At 37.2% G+C, this 18,706-nt stretch overlaps 1 protein-coding gene across 1 annotated transcript in view; it reads right to left on the bottom strand.

Annotated features, from left to right (window-relative positions):
- Positions 1-18,706, bottom strand: part of OTOGL (otogelin like) — a 410,237-nt gene that overhangs the window by 115,422 nt on the left and 276,109 nt on the right. The window contains exons 31-33 of the mRNA XM_053719241.1: positions 16,974-17,091; positions 13,962-14,041; positions 11,613-13,744 (exon numbers count right to left, since the gene is read on the bottom strand). Coding sequence (XP_053575216.1) covers positions 11,613-13,744; positions 13,962-14,041; positions 16,974-17,091 — 2,330 coding nt within the window. The remainder of the gene's footprint in view (positions 1-11,612; positions 13,745-13,961; positions 14,042-16,973; positions 17,092-18,706) is intronic.

An 18,706-nucleotide genomic window follows, 5' to 3' on the forward strand; every position in this document is an offset into this window, starting at 1 on the left:
TTTGTACTTTAGTTAGTTTATGTAATTGTATTTAATTGTAGTTATTTGTATTTAATATATTTAATTTATTTAATGATAGTGTAGTGTTAGGTTTAATTGTAACTTAGGTTAGGATTTATTTTACAGGTAATTTTGTATTTCTTTTAGCTAGGTAGTTATTAAATAGTTAATAACTATTTAATAACTATTCTAACTAGCTAAAATAAATACAAAGTTACCTGTAAAATAAATATAAATCCTAAAATAGCTACAATGTAATTATTAATTACATTGTTGCTATCTTAGGGTTTATTTTACAGGTAAGTATTTAGTTTTAAATAGGAATAATTTATTTAAGTATAGTGTAGTGTTAGGTGTAATTGTAACTTAGGTTAGTTTTTATTTTACAGGTAAATTTCTCTTTATTTTAGCTAGGTAGCTATCAAATAGTTAATAACTATTTAATAGCTATTGTACCTAGTTAAAATAAATTGAAAGTTACCTATAAAATAAAAATAAATCCTAAGATAGCTACAATAAAATTATTATTTATATTGTAGCTATATTAGGGTTTATTTTAAAGGTAAGTATTTAGTTTTAAATAGGATTAATTTAGTTAATAAGAGAAATATTATTTAGATTTATTTAATTAATATTTAAGTTAGGGGGGTGTTAGGGTTAGTGTTAGACTTAGGTTTAGGGGTTAATACATTTATTACAGTGGCAGCAGTGTAGTGGGGGGCAGGATAGGGGTTAATAAATGTATTATAGGTGGCGACGGTGTAGGGGGGCAGATTAGGGGTTAATAAATTTAATATAGGTTGCGGCAGGGGTGCGGGATTAGCAGGATAGGGGTTAATAACTTTATTATAGAGGGCGGCGGTATAGGGGAGGCAGGATAGGGGTTACTAGGTATAATGTAGGTTGTGGCGGTGTCCGGGAGCGGCGGTTTAGGGGTTAATACATTTATTATAGTTGCGGCGGGGTCAGGGAGCGGCGGTTTAGGGGCTAATATGTATAGAGTAGCTTGCGGTGGGCTCCGGGTGTGGCGGTTCAGGGGGTAATAACTTTATTTAGTTGCGGCAGTGTAGGGACAGATTAGGGGTGTTTAGATTCTGGGTACATGTTAGGGTGTTAGGTGTAGACAGCTCCCATAGGAATCAATGGGATGTCTGGCAGCAGCGAACTTGTACTTTCGCTATGGTCAGACTCCCATTGATTCCTATGGGATCCGCCGCCTCCAGGGCGGCGGATTGAAAACCAGGTATGCTGGGCCGTAAAAGTGCTGAGCATACCTGCTAGTTTTTTGATAACTAGCAAAAGTAGTCAGATTGTGCTGCATTTGTGTGCGGAACATCTGGAGTGACGTAAGAATCGATCTGTGTCGGACTGAGTCCGGCGGATCGAAGCTTACGTCACAAAATTCTACTTTTGCCGGTGTCTAGCCTTTGATAATTAAGGCGAATCAGCCTCGCCACAAATACGCTGCGGAATTCCAGCGTATTTGAGGTTGACGGCTTGATAACTACCCCTCAGAAAGTACACGTGGGCCATATAGATAACACTGTGTTCAGGCACAGGGGGTTATTTAAGATTTAGCACAAAACAATGCTAAATTTAAGACAATAGATAATAAACAGTCACAGTAATGTGATCAGGGGGCTGGAAGAAGGTTCCTAGATACAAGGTAATCACAGAGGTAAAAAGTATATTAATATAACTGTGTTGGTTATGCAAAACTGGGGATTGGATAATAAAGGGATTATCTATCTTTTAAAACAATAACAATTCTATGGTAGACTGTCCCTTTAAAAGGGCCTTTTGCGGGGCATTGCCCCAAAGTAATTAGCTCTTTTACCTGAAAAAAAAATTACAATTCCCCCCTCCAACATTAAAACCCACCACCCACACAACCAACCCTACTCTAAAACCCACCCAATCCCCCCTTAAAAAAACCTAACACTAACCCCCTGATGATCACCTTACCAGGAGACGTCTTCATCCAACCAGGCCGAAGTAAGTCCTCAACAAAGCCGATAGAAGTGGTCCTCCAGACGGTCAGAAGTGGTCCTGCAGATGGACCGAAGTCTTCATCCAGACGGCATCTTCTATCTTCATCCATCCGGCACGGAACGGCTCCATCTTCTAGACATCCAACGTGGAGCATCCTTTTCATCCAACGTCTTTATGAACAATGACGGTTCCTTTAAGTGACGTCATCCAAGATGGCGTCCCTTCAATTCTGATTGATAGAATTCTAAGGTAGGTACTACTAAGGTAGTAAAAATCCTATTGGCTGATGCAATTAGCCAATAGGATTGCATCAGCCAATAGGATTTTTCCTATCTTAATTCCGATTGGCTGAATTCTATCAGTCAATCGGAATTGAAGGGACGCCATCTTGGATGATGTCACCTAAAGGAACCGTCATTGTTCAAGAAGACGTCAGATGAAGAGGATGCTCCACGTCGGATGTCTAGAAGATGGAGCTGCTCCGCCCCGGATGGATGAAGATAGAAGATGTCGTCTGGATGAAGACTTCTGCCCGTCTGGAGGACCACTTCTGCCCGTCTGGAGGACCACTTCTGCCGGCTTTGTTGAGGACTTCAGCCCGGTTGGGTGAAGACATCTCCCGGTAAGGTGATCTTCAGGGGGTTAGTGTTAGGTTTTTTAAAGGGGGATTGGGTGGGTTTTAGAGTAGGGTTGGTTGTGTGGGTGGTGGGTTTTAATGTTGGGGGGGATTGTAATTTTTTTTCAGGTAAAAGAGCTGATTACTTTGGGGCAATGCCCCGCAAAAGGCCCTTTTTAAGGGCTATTTGTAATTTAGTGTAGGGTAGGGCTTTTTTATTTTGTTAGGGGGATTAGATTAGGTGTAATTAGTTTAAAAATGTTGTAATTTCTTTATTATTTTCTGTAATTTAGTGTTTGTTTGTTTTTGTACTTTAGATAATTTTATTTAATTGTAATTAATTGTATTTAATTTAGGTAATTCATTTAATTATAGTGTAGTGTTAGGTGTAATTGTAACTTAGGTTTAGTTTTATTTTACAGGTAAATTTGTCTTTATTTTAACTATGTAGTTATTAAATAGTTAATAACTATTTAATAACTATTGTACCTAGTTAAAATAAATACAAAGTTGCCTGTAAAATAAAAATAAACCCTAAGCTAGCTACAATGTAACTATTGTAGCTAGCTTAGGGTTTATTTTACAGGTAAGTATTTAGTTTTAAATAGGAATAATTTAGTTAATGATAGTAATTTTATTTAGATTATTTAAATTATATTTAAATTAGGGGTTGTTAGGGTCAGGGTTAGACTTAGATTTAGGGGTTAATAACTTTAATATAGTGGCGGCGATGTTAGGTAGGTAGGTGGCGGCGATGTTAGGGACGGCAGATTAGGGGTTAATAATATTTAACTAATGTTTGCGATGCGGGAGTGAGGTGGTTTAGGGGTTAATATATTTATTATAGTGGCGGCGATGTCCGGTTCGGCAGATCAGGGGTTAAAAAAATTATTTTAGTGTTTGCGATGTGGGGGGGGGCCTCGGTTTAGGGGTTAATAGGTAGTTTATGGGTGTTAGTGTACTTTTTAGCACTTTAGTTAAGAGTTTTATGCTACGGCGTTGTAGTGTAAAACTACTGACTTTAAAATGCGGTACCAGGCTTGACAGGAGAGGGTGTACCGCTCACTTTTTGGAAGACTCGTAATACCGGCGCTATGCAAGTCCCATTGAAAATATAGGATACGCAATTGACGTAATTGAAGTGGATTTGCAGTATTTCCGAGTCTGGCCAAAAAAGTGAGCGGTACACCTGTACCTGCAAGACTCGTAATACCAGCGGGCGTTAAAAAGCAGCGTTAGAACGCTGCTTTTTAAGGCCAACACAAAACTCGTAATCTAGGCCAATATGTTTTACGTTATTATCATTTAAACTTTACATCATTTTCTTTTTTTTTTTATACTTATGAAACAAAAAAACCACCAAGTTCAGTAAGTTATCAAATTGACAGTTTAATTCCTGAGCAGAGAATGTAAATTATCATAGAAATGTATAATAAAAAAATAGCAAATTTATTACAATTGAGACAGAGGTGAACTTTAGTACATGGATTATAAATATTAAGTCCAAAATGTTGCCTAAATGTTGGCTATACTCATGCTGTGTTTCACATACAAACACTCAAAATAATCTATTAGGTGTGTCTCACTACTTACACTGTTTGACTTTTGATAGTGTATTGATACCTCATAAGTCTTTTGTTTTTCTTTAGTGCAGCTGCAAATATGTGTGAGTAGTCAGCATTCTATAGTTAAAATTAGCTAATACTGCTCAGCAACTGGCACTGGATATTAATGCAATTTGTTTGCCTCCACACTCCAGAAAATATATAATCTTCTGGATGCATTGGCTGACAACCTTTTGTAATTTCACTAACATTCTGTTGACACAAATTATGATAATGTTCTTTTGAAGGGTTTCAGTCTTTATCATCTTCTGGTAAGCAGCAATATGTGCTCTTCTGGCAATGCATGTACAGTAGGATAACAGACAGGAATGACTTAACAACATTACTCATTTCTTAGAAATATACATGAAGCCAATGTATAAAGACTGCAAGAGCAGTAATCAAGAGAAGTATTACATACTTCATGAGAGATAAAATGGATAATTGAGAAAAATTAAAAAAATAACAAGTAATGAGGAAAACAGAAGCAAATAAGGAAGAGAAAACAAGAAGAACATTCAATAAGATATTGAGAGAAAAGAGGTAAGAACAGAATGAATAGTATTAGTTCTACACAAAGGGGGGTAGTTATCAACACGTCTACTTTACCTGCCTTCGCCGGTTCAATACGCCCGCCTAAGCTCGCCTACCATCGCCGCCGCGGACCGGCAAAATTTCGCCTAAGTTATCAAAAAAGCTGTCAAAAAGCCGTGCACCAAGTACGGGGCGATGAGCAGCGGACTGTGAGAGTTATTACTCATCCGATCTCGCTGCTCTTCGGCTTTTTGACAGCTTTATTGTTAGCCTGTCACTAAGCACCCACACTAAACTACACTGTTCTACCCCCTATACAGGCGCCCCCAGAGCCAATCGCAACTCAATAAAGTTATTAACCCCTAAACCGCCGCTCCTAGACCCCGCCGCAACTATAATAAATAGTTTAACTCCTAAACCGCCGCTCCCGGACACCGCCGCCACCTACATTATACCTAGTAACCCCTATCCTGCCACCCCTATACTGCCACCCTCTATAATAAAGTTATTAACCCCTATCCTGCTGATCCCGGACCTCGCTGCAACTAAATAAATAGTTTAACCCCTAAGCCACCACTCCCGGACCCCGATGCAACCTATATTAAACTTATTAACCCCTAATCTGCCCCCCTTACACCGTCGCCACCTATAATAAACTTATTAACCCCTAATCTGCCCCCCTACACCGTCGCCACCTATAATAAACTTATTAACCCCTAATCTGCCCCCCACTACACCGCCGCCACTGTAATAAAATTATTAGCCCCTAAACCTAAGTCTAACACTAACCCTAACACCCCCTAACTTAAATATTAATTAAATAAATCTAAATAATATTTCTCTTATTAAATAAATTAATCCTATTTAAAACTACATACTTACCTTTAAAATAAACCCTAATATAGCTACAATATAAATAATAATTATATTGTAGCTATCTTAGGATTTATTTTTATTTTACAGGCAACTTTCAATTTATTTTAACTAGGTACAATAGCTATTAAATAGTTATTAACTATTTAATAGCTACCTAGTTAAAATAAAGAGAAATTAATCCGTAAAATAAAAACTAACCTAAGTTACAATAACACCTAACACTGCACTATACTTTAATAAATTATTTCTATTTAAAACTAAATACTTACCTGTAAAATAAACCCTAAGATAGCTACAATATAATTAATAATTACATTGTAGCTATTTTAGGATTTATATTTATTTTACAGGTAACTTTGTATTTATTTTAGCTAGTTAGAATAGTTATTAAATAGTTATTAACTATTTAATAACTACCTAGCTAGAAGAAATACAAAATTACCTGTAAAATAAATCCTAACCTAAGTTACAATTAAACCTAAAACTACACTATCATTAAATTAATTAAATAAATTACCTACAAATAACTACAATTAAATACAATTAAATAAACTAACTAAAGTACAAAAAATAAAAAAGCTAAGTTACAAAAAATAAAAAAAATAAGTTACAAACATTTCAAAAATATTACAACAATTTTAAGCTACTTACACCTAATCTAAGCCCCCTAATAAAATAACAAAGCCCCCCAAAATAAAAAAATGCCCTACCCTATTCTAAATTAAAAAGTTCAAAGCTCTTTTACCTTACCAGCCCTTAAAAGGGCCTTTTGCGGGGCATGCCCCAAAGAATTCTGCTCTTTTGCCTGTAAAAGAAAAATACACCCCCCCCAACATTAAAACCCACCACCCACATACCCCTAATCTAACCCAAACCCCCCTTAAATAAACCTAACACTACCCCCCTGAAGATCATCCTACCTTGAGTCGTCTTCAGCCAGCCGACCATCGATGGAACCGAAGAGGAGATCCAGAGCGGCAGAAGTCATCATCAAGGCGGGGCTGAAGAAGTCTTCCATCCGATAGAAGTCTTCATCCAGGCGGCGTCTTCAATGTTCATCTATCCGGAGCGGAGCCATCTTCAGACGAGCCTACGCGGAGCCATCCTCTTCTTCCCGATGACTAACGACGAATGGATATTCCTTTAAGGGACGTCATCCAAGATGGCATCCCTTCAATTCCGATTGGCTGATAGGATTCTATCAGCCAATCGGAATTAAGGTAGGAAAAATCTGATTGGCTAATTGAATCAGCCAATCAGATTGAGCTCGCATTCTATCGGCTGAACGGAACAGCCAATAGAATGCGAGCTCAATCTGATTGGCTGATTGGATCAGCCAATCGGATTGAACTTCAATCTGATTGGCTGATTCAATCAGCCAATCAGATTTTTCCTACCTTAATTCCGATTGGCTGATAGAATCCTATCAGCCAATCAGAATTGAAGGGACGCCATCTTGGATGACGTCCCTTAAAGGAATATCCATTCGTCGTTAGTCGTTGGGAAGAAGAGGATGGCTCTGTGTCGACTCGTCTGAAGATGGCTCTGCTCCGCTCCGGATGGATGAAGATTGAAGACGCCGCCTGGATGAAGACTTCTATCGGATGGAAGACTTCTTCAGCCCCGCCTGGATGATGACTTCTGCCGCTCCGGATCTCCTCTTCGGTTCCATCGATGGTCGGCTGGCTGAAGACAATAGTGTTAGGTTTATTTAAGGGGGGTTTGGGTTAGATTATGGGTATGTGGGTGGTGGGTTTTAATGTTGGGGGGTTGTATTTTTCTTTTACAGGCAAAAGAGCAGAATTCTTTGGGGCATGCCCCGCAAAAGGCCCTTTTAAAGGCTGGTAAGGTAAAAGAGCTTTGAACTTTTTAATTTAGAATAGGGTAGGGCATTTTTTTATTTTGGGGGGCTTTGATATTTTATTAGGGGGCTTAGATTAGGTGTAAGTAGCTTAAAATTGTTGTAATATTTTTTAAATGTTTGTAACTTATTATTTTATTTTTTGTAACTTAGCTTTTTTTATTTTTTGTACTTTAATTAGTTTATTTAATTGTATTTAATTGTAGTTATTTGTAGGTAATTTATTTAATTAATTTAATAATAGTGAAGTGTTAGGTTTAATTGTAACTTAGGTTAGGATTTATTTTACAGGTAATTTTGTATTTCTTTTAGCTAGGTTGTTATTAAATAGTTAATAACTATTTAATAACTATTCTAACTAGCTAAAATAAATACAAAGTTACCTGTAAAATAAATATAAATCCAAAAATAGCTACAATGTAATTATTAATTATATTGTAGCTATCTTAGGGTTTATTTTACAGGTAAGTATTTAGTTTTAAATAGGATTAATTTATTAAAGTATAGTGTAGTGTTAGGTGTAATTGTAACTTAGGTTAGTTTTTATTTTACAGATTAATTTCTCTTTATTTTAGCTAGGTAGCTATTAAATAGTTAATAACTATTTAATAGCTATTGTACCTAGTTAAAATAAATTGAAATTTGCCTGTAAAATAAAAATAAATCCTAAGATAGCTACAATATAATTATTATTTATATTGTAGCTATATTAGGGTTTATTTTAAAGGTAAGTATTTAGTTTTAAATAGGATTAATTTATTTAATAAGATAAATATTATTTGGATTTAATTAATTAATATTTAAGTTAGGGGGGTGTTAGGGTTAGTGTTAGACTTAGGTTTAGGGGTTAATCATTTTATTACAGTGGCGGCGGTGTGGGGGGGCAGGATAGGGGTTAATAAACTTATTATAGGTGGCGACGGTGTAGGGGGGGCAGATTAGAGGTTAATAAGTTTATTATAGGTTGCGGCGGGGTCCGGGAGCGGCGGTTTAGGGGTTAAACTATTTATTTAGTTGTGGCGAGGTCCGGGATCAGCAGGATAGGGGTTAATAAATTTATTATAGGTGGCGACGGTATAGGGGGGGCAGGATAGGGGTTAATAGGTATAATGTAGGTGGCGGCGGGGTCTGGGAGCGGCGGTTTAGGGGTTAATACATATATTATAGTTGCGGCGGGGACCAGGAGCAGCGGTTTAGGGGTTAACATATTTATTATAGCTTGCGGTGGGCTCTGGGAGTGGCAGTTTAGGGGTTAATCAGTTTATTAGAGTGGCGGTGGGCTCCGGGAGCGGCGGTTTAGGGGGTAATAACTTTATTTAGTTGCGGCGGTGTAGGGGGGGCAGATTAGGGGTGTTTAGACTCGGGGTACATGTTAGGGTATTCGACTCTAACTCTAGACTCGGTTTCGGCTGTTGCCTTACTCCTAGCCAGGCTAGGAGTAAGGCAACAGCCGAAACCGGTCAGCCCTTTTTTTCATCTGTTCAAACTATACATGTATGTTCTTACCCAAGGGTTAAGACACCCTTTATGTTCTAAATAAAGTTTGATTTTTTATCCATATACTTGGTGCTCCTGATATACATTTTTTCTGATGCTTTGCTTATTACTTGGCCAAACAGTGAGCACAGGTAGGTGGGCTAGAGGCACACTGCACTGACTGTCTTTTCATCCAAGGGACACAGGTGAAGTTTTTCAGGGCCCCAAAAATGGAATAATGGGCAGAGAGTAATAATCCTGGATTACAAGACACAACTGTTCACACCAGTACTGGACACAGCATCCTGATCTGAAAAAACACCACACCAAGGGACTGAAGAGTGGTGAGTCAAGCATTTTATCTTGTGTATACACGGATGTCTGGGAGTGGTCCCTTGTGAATGATATTAGTGTGGGGGTTGTTTTGGGGAACACCGCCACATTTTTTCCTTTATAAACAGTCTAAGTTGTGCAGTGGCCTTACAAGGAATTGTTTTCAGGACTATTTATACATTTCTTTAATACAGTGCATACACCTTAACCACTTCCCCTATTGTATTTTGAAAGTATACATGTTAGGGTGTTAGGTGTAGACAGCTCCCATAGGAATCAATGGGATGTCGGGCAGCAGCGAGCATGAACTTTCGCTATGGTCAGACTCCCATTGATTCCTATGGGATCCGCCGCCTCCAGGGCCGGAAAAGTGCCGAGTGTACCTGCTAGTTTTTTGATAACTAGCAAAAGTAGTCAGATTGTGCCGTACTTGTGGACATCTGGAGTGACGTAAGAATTGATCTGTGTCGGACTGAGTCCGGCGGATCGAAGCTTATGTCACAAAATTCGACTTTTGCCAGTATCTAGGGCTTGATAACTAAGGCGAATCAGCCTCGCCTCAAAATGGAATTCCAGCGTATTTGAGGTAGACACGTTGATAACTAGAGGTCAAAGTCTGTGGGGCCGATTTATCATTGTCTGTCCGACATGATACGCTGTAGTGTATCATGTCCGACAGACATCGCTGAATGCAGACAGCATACACTGTCAGCATTTAACATTGCACAAGCAGTTCTGGTGAACTGCTTGTGCAATGCTGCCCCTGCAGATTCTTGGCCACTAGCAGGGGGTGTCAATCAACCCGATCGTATAGGATCGGGCGGATTGCAGACTGCAGCCTCAGAGGCAGCGGACCAGTTATGGAGCAGCGGTCTTAGGACCAGTGCTTCATAACTGCTGTTTTCGGCGAGCCTGAAGGCTCGCGCAGAAACAGGGGCATCAGGGGCCATTCGGCCTTTGATAAATCAGCCCCGATATATCTAGTTATTAGTGTTCAGCATTATTTGAAATAACATATTTACTACAGTGGGAAGAGCTTTATTATTATTCTACTTAATTGATCAGTGTCAATTTTTTTAAACAATAGATATTATTTGCACATTTGTACGTTTTATGTATAAATAGCCACTGTCGTACGCTCATATTCCTAAGCTATTATTAGCTACAGAATGCCATAACATTTAGCACTATTGATTGGTGGTATTCATGTGAAGTCCCATTACATTAGAAATGACTAATTTATGTATTATTTTCATTAGTTCAAGAAGAATGGCATAAATTAAATTTTGCACCTTGATTTCCAGCATAGAAGGTTCTAAGTCTTTCCTGGTTGGAGAAAAATGATATCCACCAATAAACTTGTGCACGCAGCAAAATGTGCTTTTTTTCAATATTTTGTACTAACTGTTGTATTATGTCTGTGCATAACCTTGACGTAACATGTATTGTTTTCAAATAATGTTACAAGCTGCCTTTTGCTTAGCTAGACTTAACTGACAAATACAGCACAATGGAGGTGGAGATCGTACCTCAACACTGACTGCAGAGCTGACATTCCATGCATTCATATCTACTATTTGCCTAAACTAGAAATATGTGAAGAATTATGTGGATGGCAACCCAAAGAAAGGTTTCCCACTTTCCAGTTTAATTCCACTATAAAAGTTACTTATTTCTTTAGGTATCCTTTGTTAAAACTTAGCTTCTCTCCATGATAATATACTGAGGTAGGCTCAGGAGTGTGCACGTGCCTTGGGCACTATACAAGTAGTATTCTTACAAACATTATTGTAAACACTGCTCCCATAATTCAGAACAAGTACTGTACATGCTTCCTCTTATCCTGGAGCTTATTAATTACCTAAACTACTATGGTTTATATGAACCTAGATTTATGTCTACAGTTTGGTTTTCATTAAGGAAGGGAAGCAGAAGCTGAGTTTCTGGGCCAAATATAGGCAATCCTAATTATGCAGTGTAGCTTCTAAAATGACTCAGCTATGTGTAAACATATTGTTTATTTTCCAGGATATGTTGCCATTTTTTGTATAGAATTATAAAGGATATCAGCAAAAATCACAAAATAGTAACACACAAACACAATAGGGTTTTTACAGAACTATATGTTTAAATATAAGATTTACTAACTTCTGAATTCATCAAATCATTCATTTATGAAAGGCAAACTCACTTTTATCATAAACAGGAAAAGCAAAAATCTATATCTATACTCAATATAAATGTACCTGAACTGTAATATTACACCTAATGATAGACTTTTAGATAGTATAATCAGGTTACAAAAATGAGCATTTCTTACCATACATTCTGATGGGCTGCTTAACATCCATGTGTGCACCATTGTACTAAAGGAAAAATAATCAGATGACGCTGTAGCATTCCCCATTGTGTCAGCAGCTGTTTCAGATGTCTGTCCTTCATAAGATGGACCAGAAGAAAATGTGCCATAAGTATTGTTTTCTAATATTGTCACTACTTTTGTGGGTTCTGTATAATTGTATACTGGCTCCAGGGCTTTTTCAGTTGGAGTTTTGGAGACATCTAATACTGTCCTGTTTGTTACTTTAGAAGAATAAACTTCTTTACTTGTGGTTTCTAAGCTCTTATCGGTAAAAGAAAGTGTTGCTTCTGCAGGCAGCAGTGTTACATCTTTAGCTGTCATTGAGGTTTGACTAGCATTGATATAAGTAACTTGTTTAGTTTCATAAAAAATGCTTTCTCCTGATGTTGTAAAGTCAACACTGGTCATTGTAGAAAGGGTGGCAGATGTTTCACCGGTAACTGATTTTGTTGTAATTATTACAGCTCTGTCAGTGTAGTTTTTAATAGAGTAAGAGTCAGTCATGTTTGTGGTTCCATTTTCAGATTCAACAAGGGAAGACATGGTTAAATTATGTTTTGACGTCTTAAGTTCTAAAACCGGGAAAGAAGTGGTAACTGAGCTCTCATTTGTTAATGACACATATGGAAATACTGTGTGATCGGCTGTCTTTGCCATTGAAGTTGCCATATCTGATGGATGATAAGTTGGTACAATATATTCTGTGGATTTTTGAGTGAGTAAGTCTGTTGTGGGAATTTGTGTGCCTGAAACTATTTTAGTGCTTGGCTGAGAAAATGTGTTTAAAGATGCTTCTGTGCTCTTTGGAAATTTTTTAGTACTCAAAGTCACAGGTGGTGTTTGAATCAGTGTTACACTTGAAACAAATAAAAAAGTCATATTTGTTGTAGAAGTCTTTATAAAGTCCTTGGTTTGTGAAGCATTTGCAGAAATGTCAGATGGTATGGATGTTGTGGATGATACTAGGGATTGTAACGCACTTGAGGACACATCTAAACTTGTTGGCCTTTTTGAAGATTCCAAAAGACTCTTTGTACTTGGTAATGTAAAGAGACTAAGGTCAGATAATGTGGTTGCAGAGGGTCCTTTAGAAGAAAATATTTGTGAAGTCTTAGCTTGTGTTACAGATCTGGAAGTTTGATGTACATCCAGGGTAGATGATGAAGAAGTTAAATGACTTGATGATGTGTCCATTACTGTTGACCTCTCAGTAATCAATTGTGATATGGATACAGATGGAGATGTTTGTGTACCTTGTGTGCTACCAGAAACTGTGCTTATTATTCTTGAAAGTGGCATTGTTGTTTGGTTCAGTGAGCTTATTATTTGTGGAGTGACATCATGAGTTATTTGCAATGGTTCATCAGAGCTTGTAGTAATAGATGAAATGGATTTTGATGATGTAGGAAGAGCAGATGTTTCAGAACTCATTGTTGGACTTGATAAGGATGTAAATTCAGTAACATCTGCAACTCCAGCTAAGGTTGTCCTTTCAGTAATTGCTGAAGGCGGAGAAATTGTTATTGATTGTGTGGTTAATTGAAAATGGCCCAGTGAAGATGGACCTAACATTCTTGTTGGAGTTTTAGTTGTATCTACAGGTGGTCCTGGATGGTCAGTTGTAAACATTGTAAAGTTAATTGCTGTATGATGTGATATTGGTTGTGAAACTAAAGATGGCTCTGTGAATATTGCTGTAGTTGGTAACCATGTTGTTGTGATTCCAGGACTTACTCTAACAGTTGTTTTCTTTATGTCTAACAATGGAGGTGAAGTACTTTGAAATGATCTAGAATACTCAATTGTGGGAAGTTCCAAAGGCAATTTTGCACTTAAATCAGATGTAGCTCTCAGAGTACTTGCAACTGAGAATCCTGGGTAAGTTTCTCTTGTGGTATTTGAGGTTCCAGTTAATGCCACAAATGTAAACGGTGTTGGCACATCAGTGGGAACTGTTTCAGATGAAATGGATGCACTCATATTTGTTGGATATATTGATGTGGTAACCTTCGGATAGGAGGATGGCATTTTTGTACTTATCTTTATTGGTTTTGTTACAACAAAGAAATCTGTGGGTTTAACTCGGACACCTTTTAAAAAAAAAAAAAATGCATGGTGATAAATAAGCATGTCAATACATTTCTATGGTAGTTTGGTACCTATCAATGTATGTTAGTTACACTTCTGTAGGTGCACAGTGTAAATTCTGTATTATTAAAAAAAAGTATATAACATGTAGATATATTCAAATACAATATTTTCTATTATGAATTCTTAAAAAAAAATGACAAAATCAAGAATACTCACAATCTTCTGGATATACACATTTAAGTGTAACTTCATCAAGAATCATATGACTTGGGCAGTATGGAATGCATCCTTCCACCCTTGAAACATTACGCAAAGAAATATGATATTGGTTATATAAACAATTAGCACACATATCAAACATATTAAGAAATTACAATCTTATCTGTATTTGCTTAACTTTGGGCAAAAAAATGCAATGTGCCAAAATTGATCCAGAATTCTATATTTTTCATGTACAGGTTTCAAAAATATTTAACCAATTGGCTGCCTGGGAGACCTGTAATGCTTTACAAAGTAATGCGTGGCAGTCTTCTCTGGTCATTTTCTCAATTTATATGACGTAAGGATGTAAACTCCAAAACACAAATAAATACTGTAATTGGAGAAACTCATTGCAATATATATATATATATATATATATATATATATATATATATATATATATATATATATATATATAAACACATACAAAGAGCTCGATTTATCAAGCCGTTTGCCCCTCTACAAATTAAAGACCACTGCTTCCTAACCTCTTCTGCACCTCTTAGGTGGAAAATTTCAATCTCCTTGTCTCGTCCGACGGGGAAGATTGACAGCTCCTGCCCGCACGTGATTGGCTGTGTGCGGTTAGGGGGCGGTGTTGCACAAGAGCGCAAAATAGCACTCTTGTGCAATGCTGAATTCCAGGAGTGGATTGCTGCCCGCCACAGGCAAGCTGGGGTGGGCAGGGGCAAATATATCCACCCTTGTCTGCCCTAGCTTGATAAATTGAGCCCATGGAAGCGTACACTGATTAAAATGAGGTCATTTTAAGCAAAACGAGTGATTGAACTTATTTACTAGGGAGGCAATGACTAGACTCAATGTGCCCTTAGTAAAAGTGACAGGGTTGAGCATATTTACCTTCACGACATTGCAACATCTTATCCACTACAATAGCTGCCAAGTTAAAGGGATACTAAACCAAAATCTTTTATTTTATGATTCAGATAGAACATGCAATTTTAAGTAACTTTCTAATTTACTTCTATTATAATTTTTTTCTTCATTCTCTTTCTATCTTTATTTGAAAAAGCAGGAATATATGCTAAGGAGCCAGCCCATGATAGTGCTTGCTGATTGGTTCAGCAGCCTGGATAGTGCTTGCTGATTGGTGGATACATTTAGCCACCAATCAGCAAGCGCAACCCAGGTGTCATCCATAGAGAGTTATGAGACCCTTCTTTGAAAGCAGAAAATCTACTTTTACTTGTTTTCTTTCAGTTGTATATAAAACAATTACAAATAACATCCTTATCACTAAATTCAATTATAAATCTGTGTCCCTCTGAGCTAATACAAATTTGCAGAGATAGAAGAGAGTGAGAAAGAGAGAGAGACAGAGAGAGAGAGTGTGAGAGTGAGAGAGTTAGAGAGTGAGAGAGTGTGAGAGTAAGAGAGAGAGAGAGAGAGAGTGAGAGAGTGTGAGAGTAAGAGAGAGAGAGAGAGAGAGAGAGAGTAAGAGTGAGAGTGAGATAGATAAAGAGTGAGAGAGAGAGAGAGAGAGAGAGATAAAGAGTGATAGAGAGAGAGAGAGAGAGAGAGAGAGACAGAGAGAGAGAGATAGTGTTGGAGAGAGAGAGAGAGAAAGAGAGAGAGATAGAGAGAGAAAAAGAGAGAGAGAGATAGAGAGAGAGAGTAAGAGAGATAAAGAGAGAGAGAGAGTAAGAGAGATAGAGAGAGAGAGAGAGAGAGAGAGAGAGAGTGTGTTTGAGAGAGAGAGAGAGAGAGTAAGAGAGATAAAGAGAGAGAGAGAGTAAGAGAGATAGAGAGAGAGAGAGATAGAGAGAGAGACACAGAGAGAGAGAGAGAGAGAGAGAGAGAGAGAGAGAGAGAGAGAGAGAGAGAGATTTTCTGCCCAAGTATTTTATGTGGGATATTATTTAATAGTTTTTTTATTTTTACATTAATTGAGTTTAGACACGGGTAGACACATGCTTACACCTAAATGAAATCAGAAAACTAAATTGTGAGTGGATTTAAAATTTTTCTAACATTCCATGACTAATTTTTATTGGAGATATAAGTAACTATAAATGATTTGATAGGATAAACTGATGTTAATAAATGCATCATGATTTGTGAGTTTTAAATAAAACAAGAAAAGAAGGGAACTCAACTTTGAAAGGACTGAGCTTTCAAAGGATACAGCTTCTTTACCTGTCAAGTTGACTGCAGAGTAGGGGTCTGGTTCCATCCAGAATGATGAAAGGGATATCCAAACAAATGCACCAACTAAATTTAAAGAAAACAAAGAAATACTGACAAAATTTGTCAATATTAATTTGTTTTCATTAAATTTGGCAGTACCAATTTTTTTGGTGCTGCACTAGTCTAGTTCAAATATATTGAATATATAGGAATGATTTCAGCACAGGGGTGTGAAAAACTCATCATTGAGAATCTGGGAGAAGAGTTTAGATGATCCATGAGTGCAGTCAGGTCAGTTATGGGCAGGGCTAGACATGCTGTAGGTGGTTTTAGGTATGTCATGGACTGGGTTGTTGGGTCTAGGGTGTGGTTGGACACTTGTCAGTTTCACTTTGTGAAACTGGAACATATATAGGGAAGGGAGAGTAAGGGAAATATAGTGGAATAGAGCTTCCAAACCAGCACCATCTGTAAAAATGCATGATGGTTGTGAGCTATGCATTTCCATTACCCCAAAGCATTTTGAGTTGTAACATGTAAATTAAGCTCATATTGAGTCACTTTTTAACATTTATCCTTCTTAAAAACAGACCACCTTAACATAGGTGCAGCATCCTCAAAACTACAGCACCAGACAACTGACTAACAGGCATACTTTTTGGACCTTCTTAGTCATATTATGTGAGGCTGCTTTCCGTACGAAATAATGGAATAGATATTTAAACCACAAACATAAATAGAAAAAGATATAAAAATAAATATATCAATTGAAAATGATGTATAAAGTTAAATTCTCATTAACTCAGTATATACACTTACGGTGGAAGAAATGAGCAGGCTAGGGTTTCAGGATCACTACATGTTTTCACGCAAGGATTGGCACATGACTCATATCTCCACTCACACATTCTTCTATAGGGTACTGCTGCAACAATTTCTAGAATTCAGAATTTTTTTAAGAATTAGAATTTTTGTTTGCATTTTGTTCCACCAGGCCACAAATATCTACAAAATCACCTTGATACATAAAATGGTAATAGCCAATGTATTCAAAGAAAGCAAAACTGTTCCCAAGCTGCACCACTGTAGCATAACAAATTTTGACATTTTCACACAGAAAGAGAAGCGGTCTATGTTTTCAGAAGAGGATTGCCTGGTATTTTGTGGCTAGGCTAACCTTGCTTGGATCAGACTGATATACTACAGGAAAGTTCTCGTCTGTGAAATGCACATTCGGGCTAAAAGAGGCTGCTCCTCAATGGCAACTCACCATAGAACAAACTACTGAGCTGGTGTTCATTCCTAACAGAGCGCTTCTTTTTCTTTATGCATATGCATAATGAACCTGGGGAAGTCACCCTAGGGGTTATGTGGGAAACCACACTTGGAATCATTTGCCAATGTGCTGAGAGGTATATGGCTGCACCTCACTGAAGAGACCCAAAGAAGGCCAAAACAATTGTCGGGTTGCCATGTTCCTCGTTCAGAGGAGGATTTCCTGGCAATTTGGGACTGACCTTGTTAGGAGGGATCAGACTGATATACTACAGGAAAGTTCTCCTCTGTGAAAAGCACAATTGGGCTAATAGAGGCTGCTCCTGGGTGGTAACTCACCATAGAACAAGATAGTGACATGTTGTCTGTTCCTAGTAGAGCGCTTCTCTTTCTGTATGCAAGTGTTTACATTTTGTTTATAGTTCTTTTGTTTAATACATGATATATTTCAACCGTTATACTGTATATAAATATGATTGATCTTCATTTGTAAATTAGACTACCTGACTAACAGACCTCAGTGTCCTAAGAGCTTATTAGTTAGATGCCTGTTAGTTGTTAAAGGTATCTGCACATTGCTTCTGTTACTTTTCTTGATAGTTTTTACTTTTCTTTTTACATATCCAAAGCAAACAAGGATAGACTTAAAAAAAAATACTATTCGTAAAAAGAATTCAAGAACTTTACATCTTTATCATAAATATTGTTACAGATTAACTAAGTCAGAGACCCCATTTATTCAGTTTAGAGACTGACAAATGGATTTAAGTGTAAGTAATGAAATGTATTAATCCCTTTGATCAGACCACCACATAACTCAATAATGAACTGTAATCTATTTTGCTATATATCCACACCCACCTTGACACTGCAATGCAATAAAATATGTCATGGGATTATTGGTAGGATAACCTCATCTCACATTCTTTTTAGCAATACTTCACCTGTTTACTGAGAGAAACACCCTAACTAAATAAAATGAGTTATCTTAAATCTAGACAATTTCGAGTCCATTCCAGTTAGTTTAAATATCTTACTTTGTTTTTTTAATTGTTTTCTTTGCAATTCCTATCAATAAGTTCCCAAATAAAACCTTTCAAACAGAAGACAATATAAAAGCAAAATCTAGGTAAACATGTTAAAAACAAACAAAAAGCTATAAGAAACAGTATTTTCATATGATTCACACATAGGGGCTGATTTATACAGCTCTGTATGGAGCTTGATGACCCTGTTTCCGGTGAGCCTTCAGGCTCGCCAGAAACAGCAGTTATGAA

Source organism: Bombina bombina, chromosome 6 (genome assembly GCF_027579735.1).
Source record: "Bombina bombina isolate aBomBom1 chromosome 6, aBomBom1.pri, whole genome shotgun sequence".
Lineage (NCBI taxonomy): Eukaryota > Metazoa > Chordata > Amphibia > Anura > Bombinatoridae > Bombina > Bombina bombina.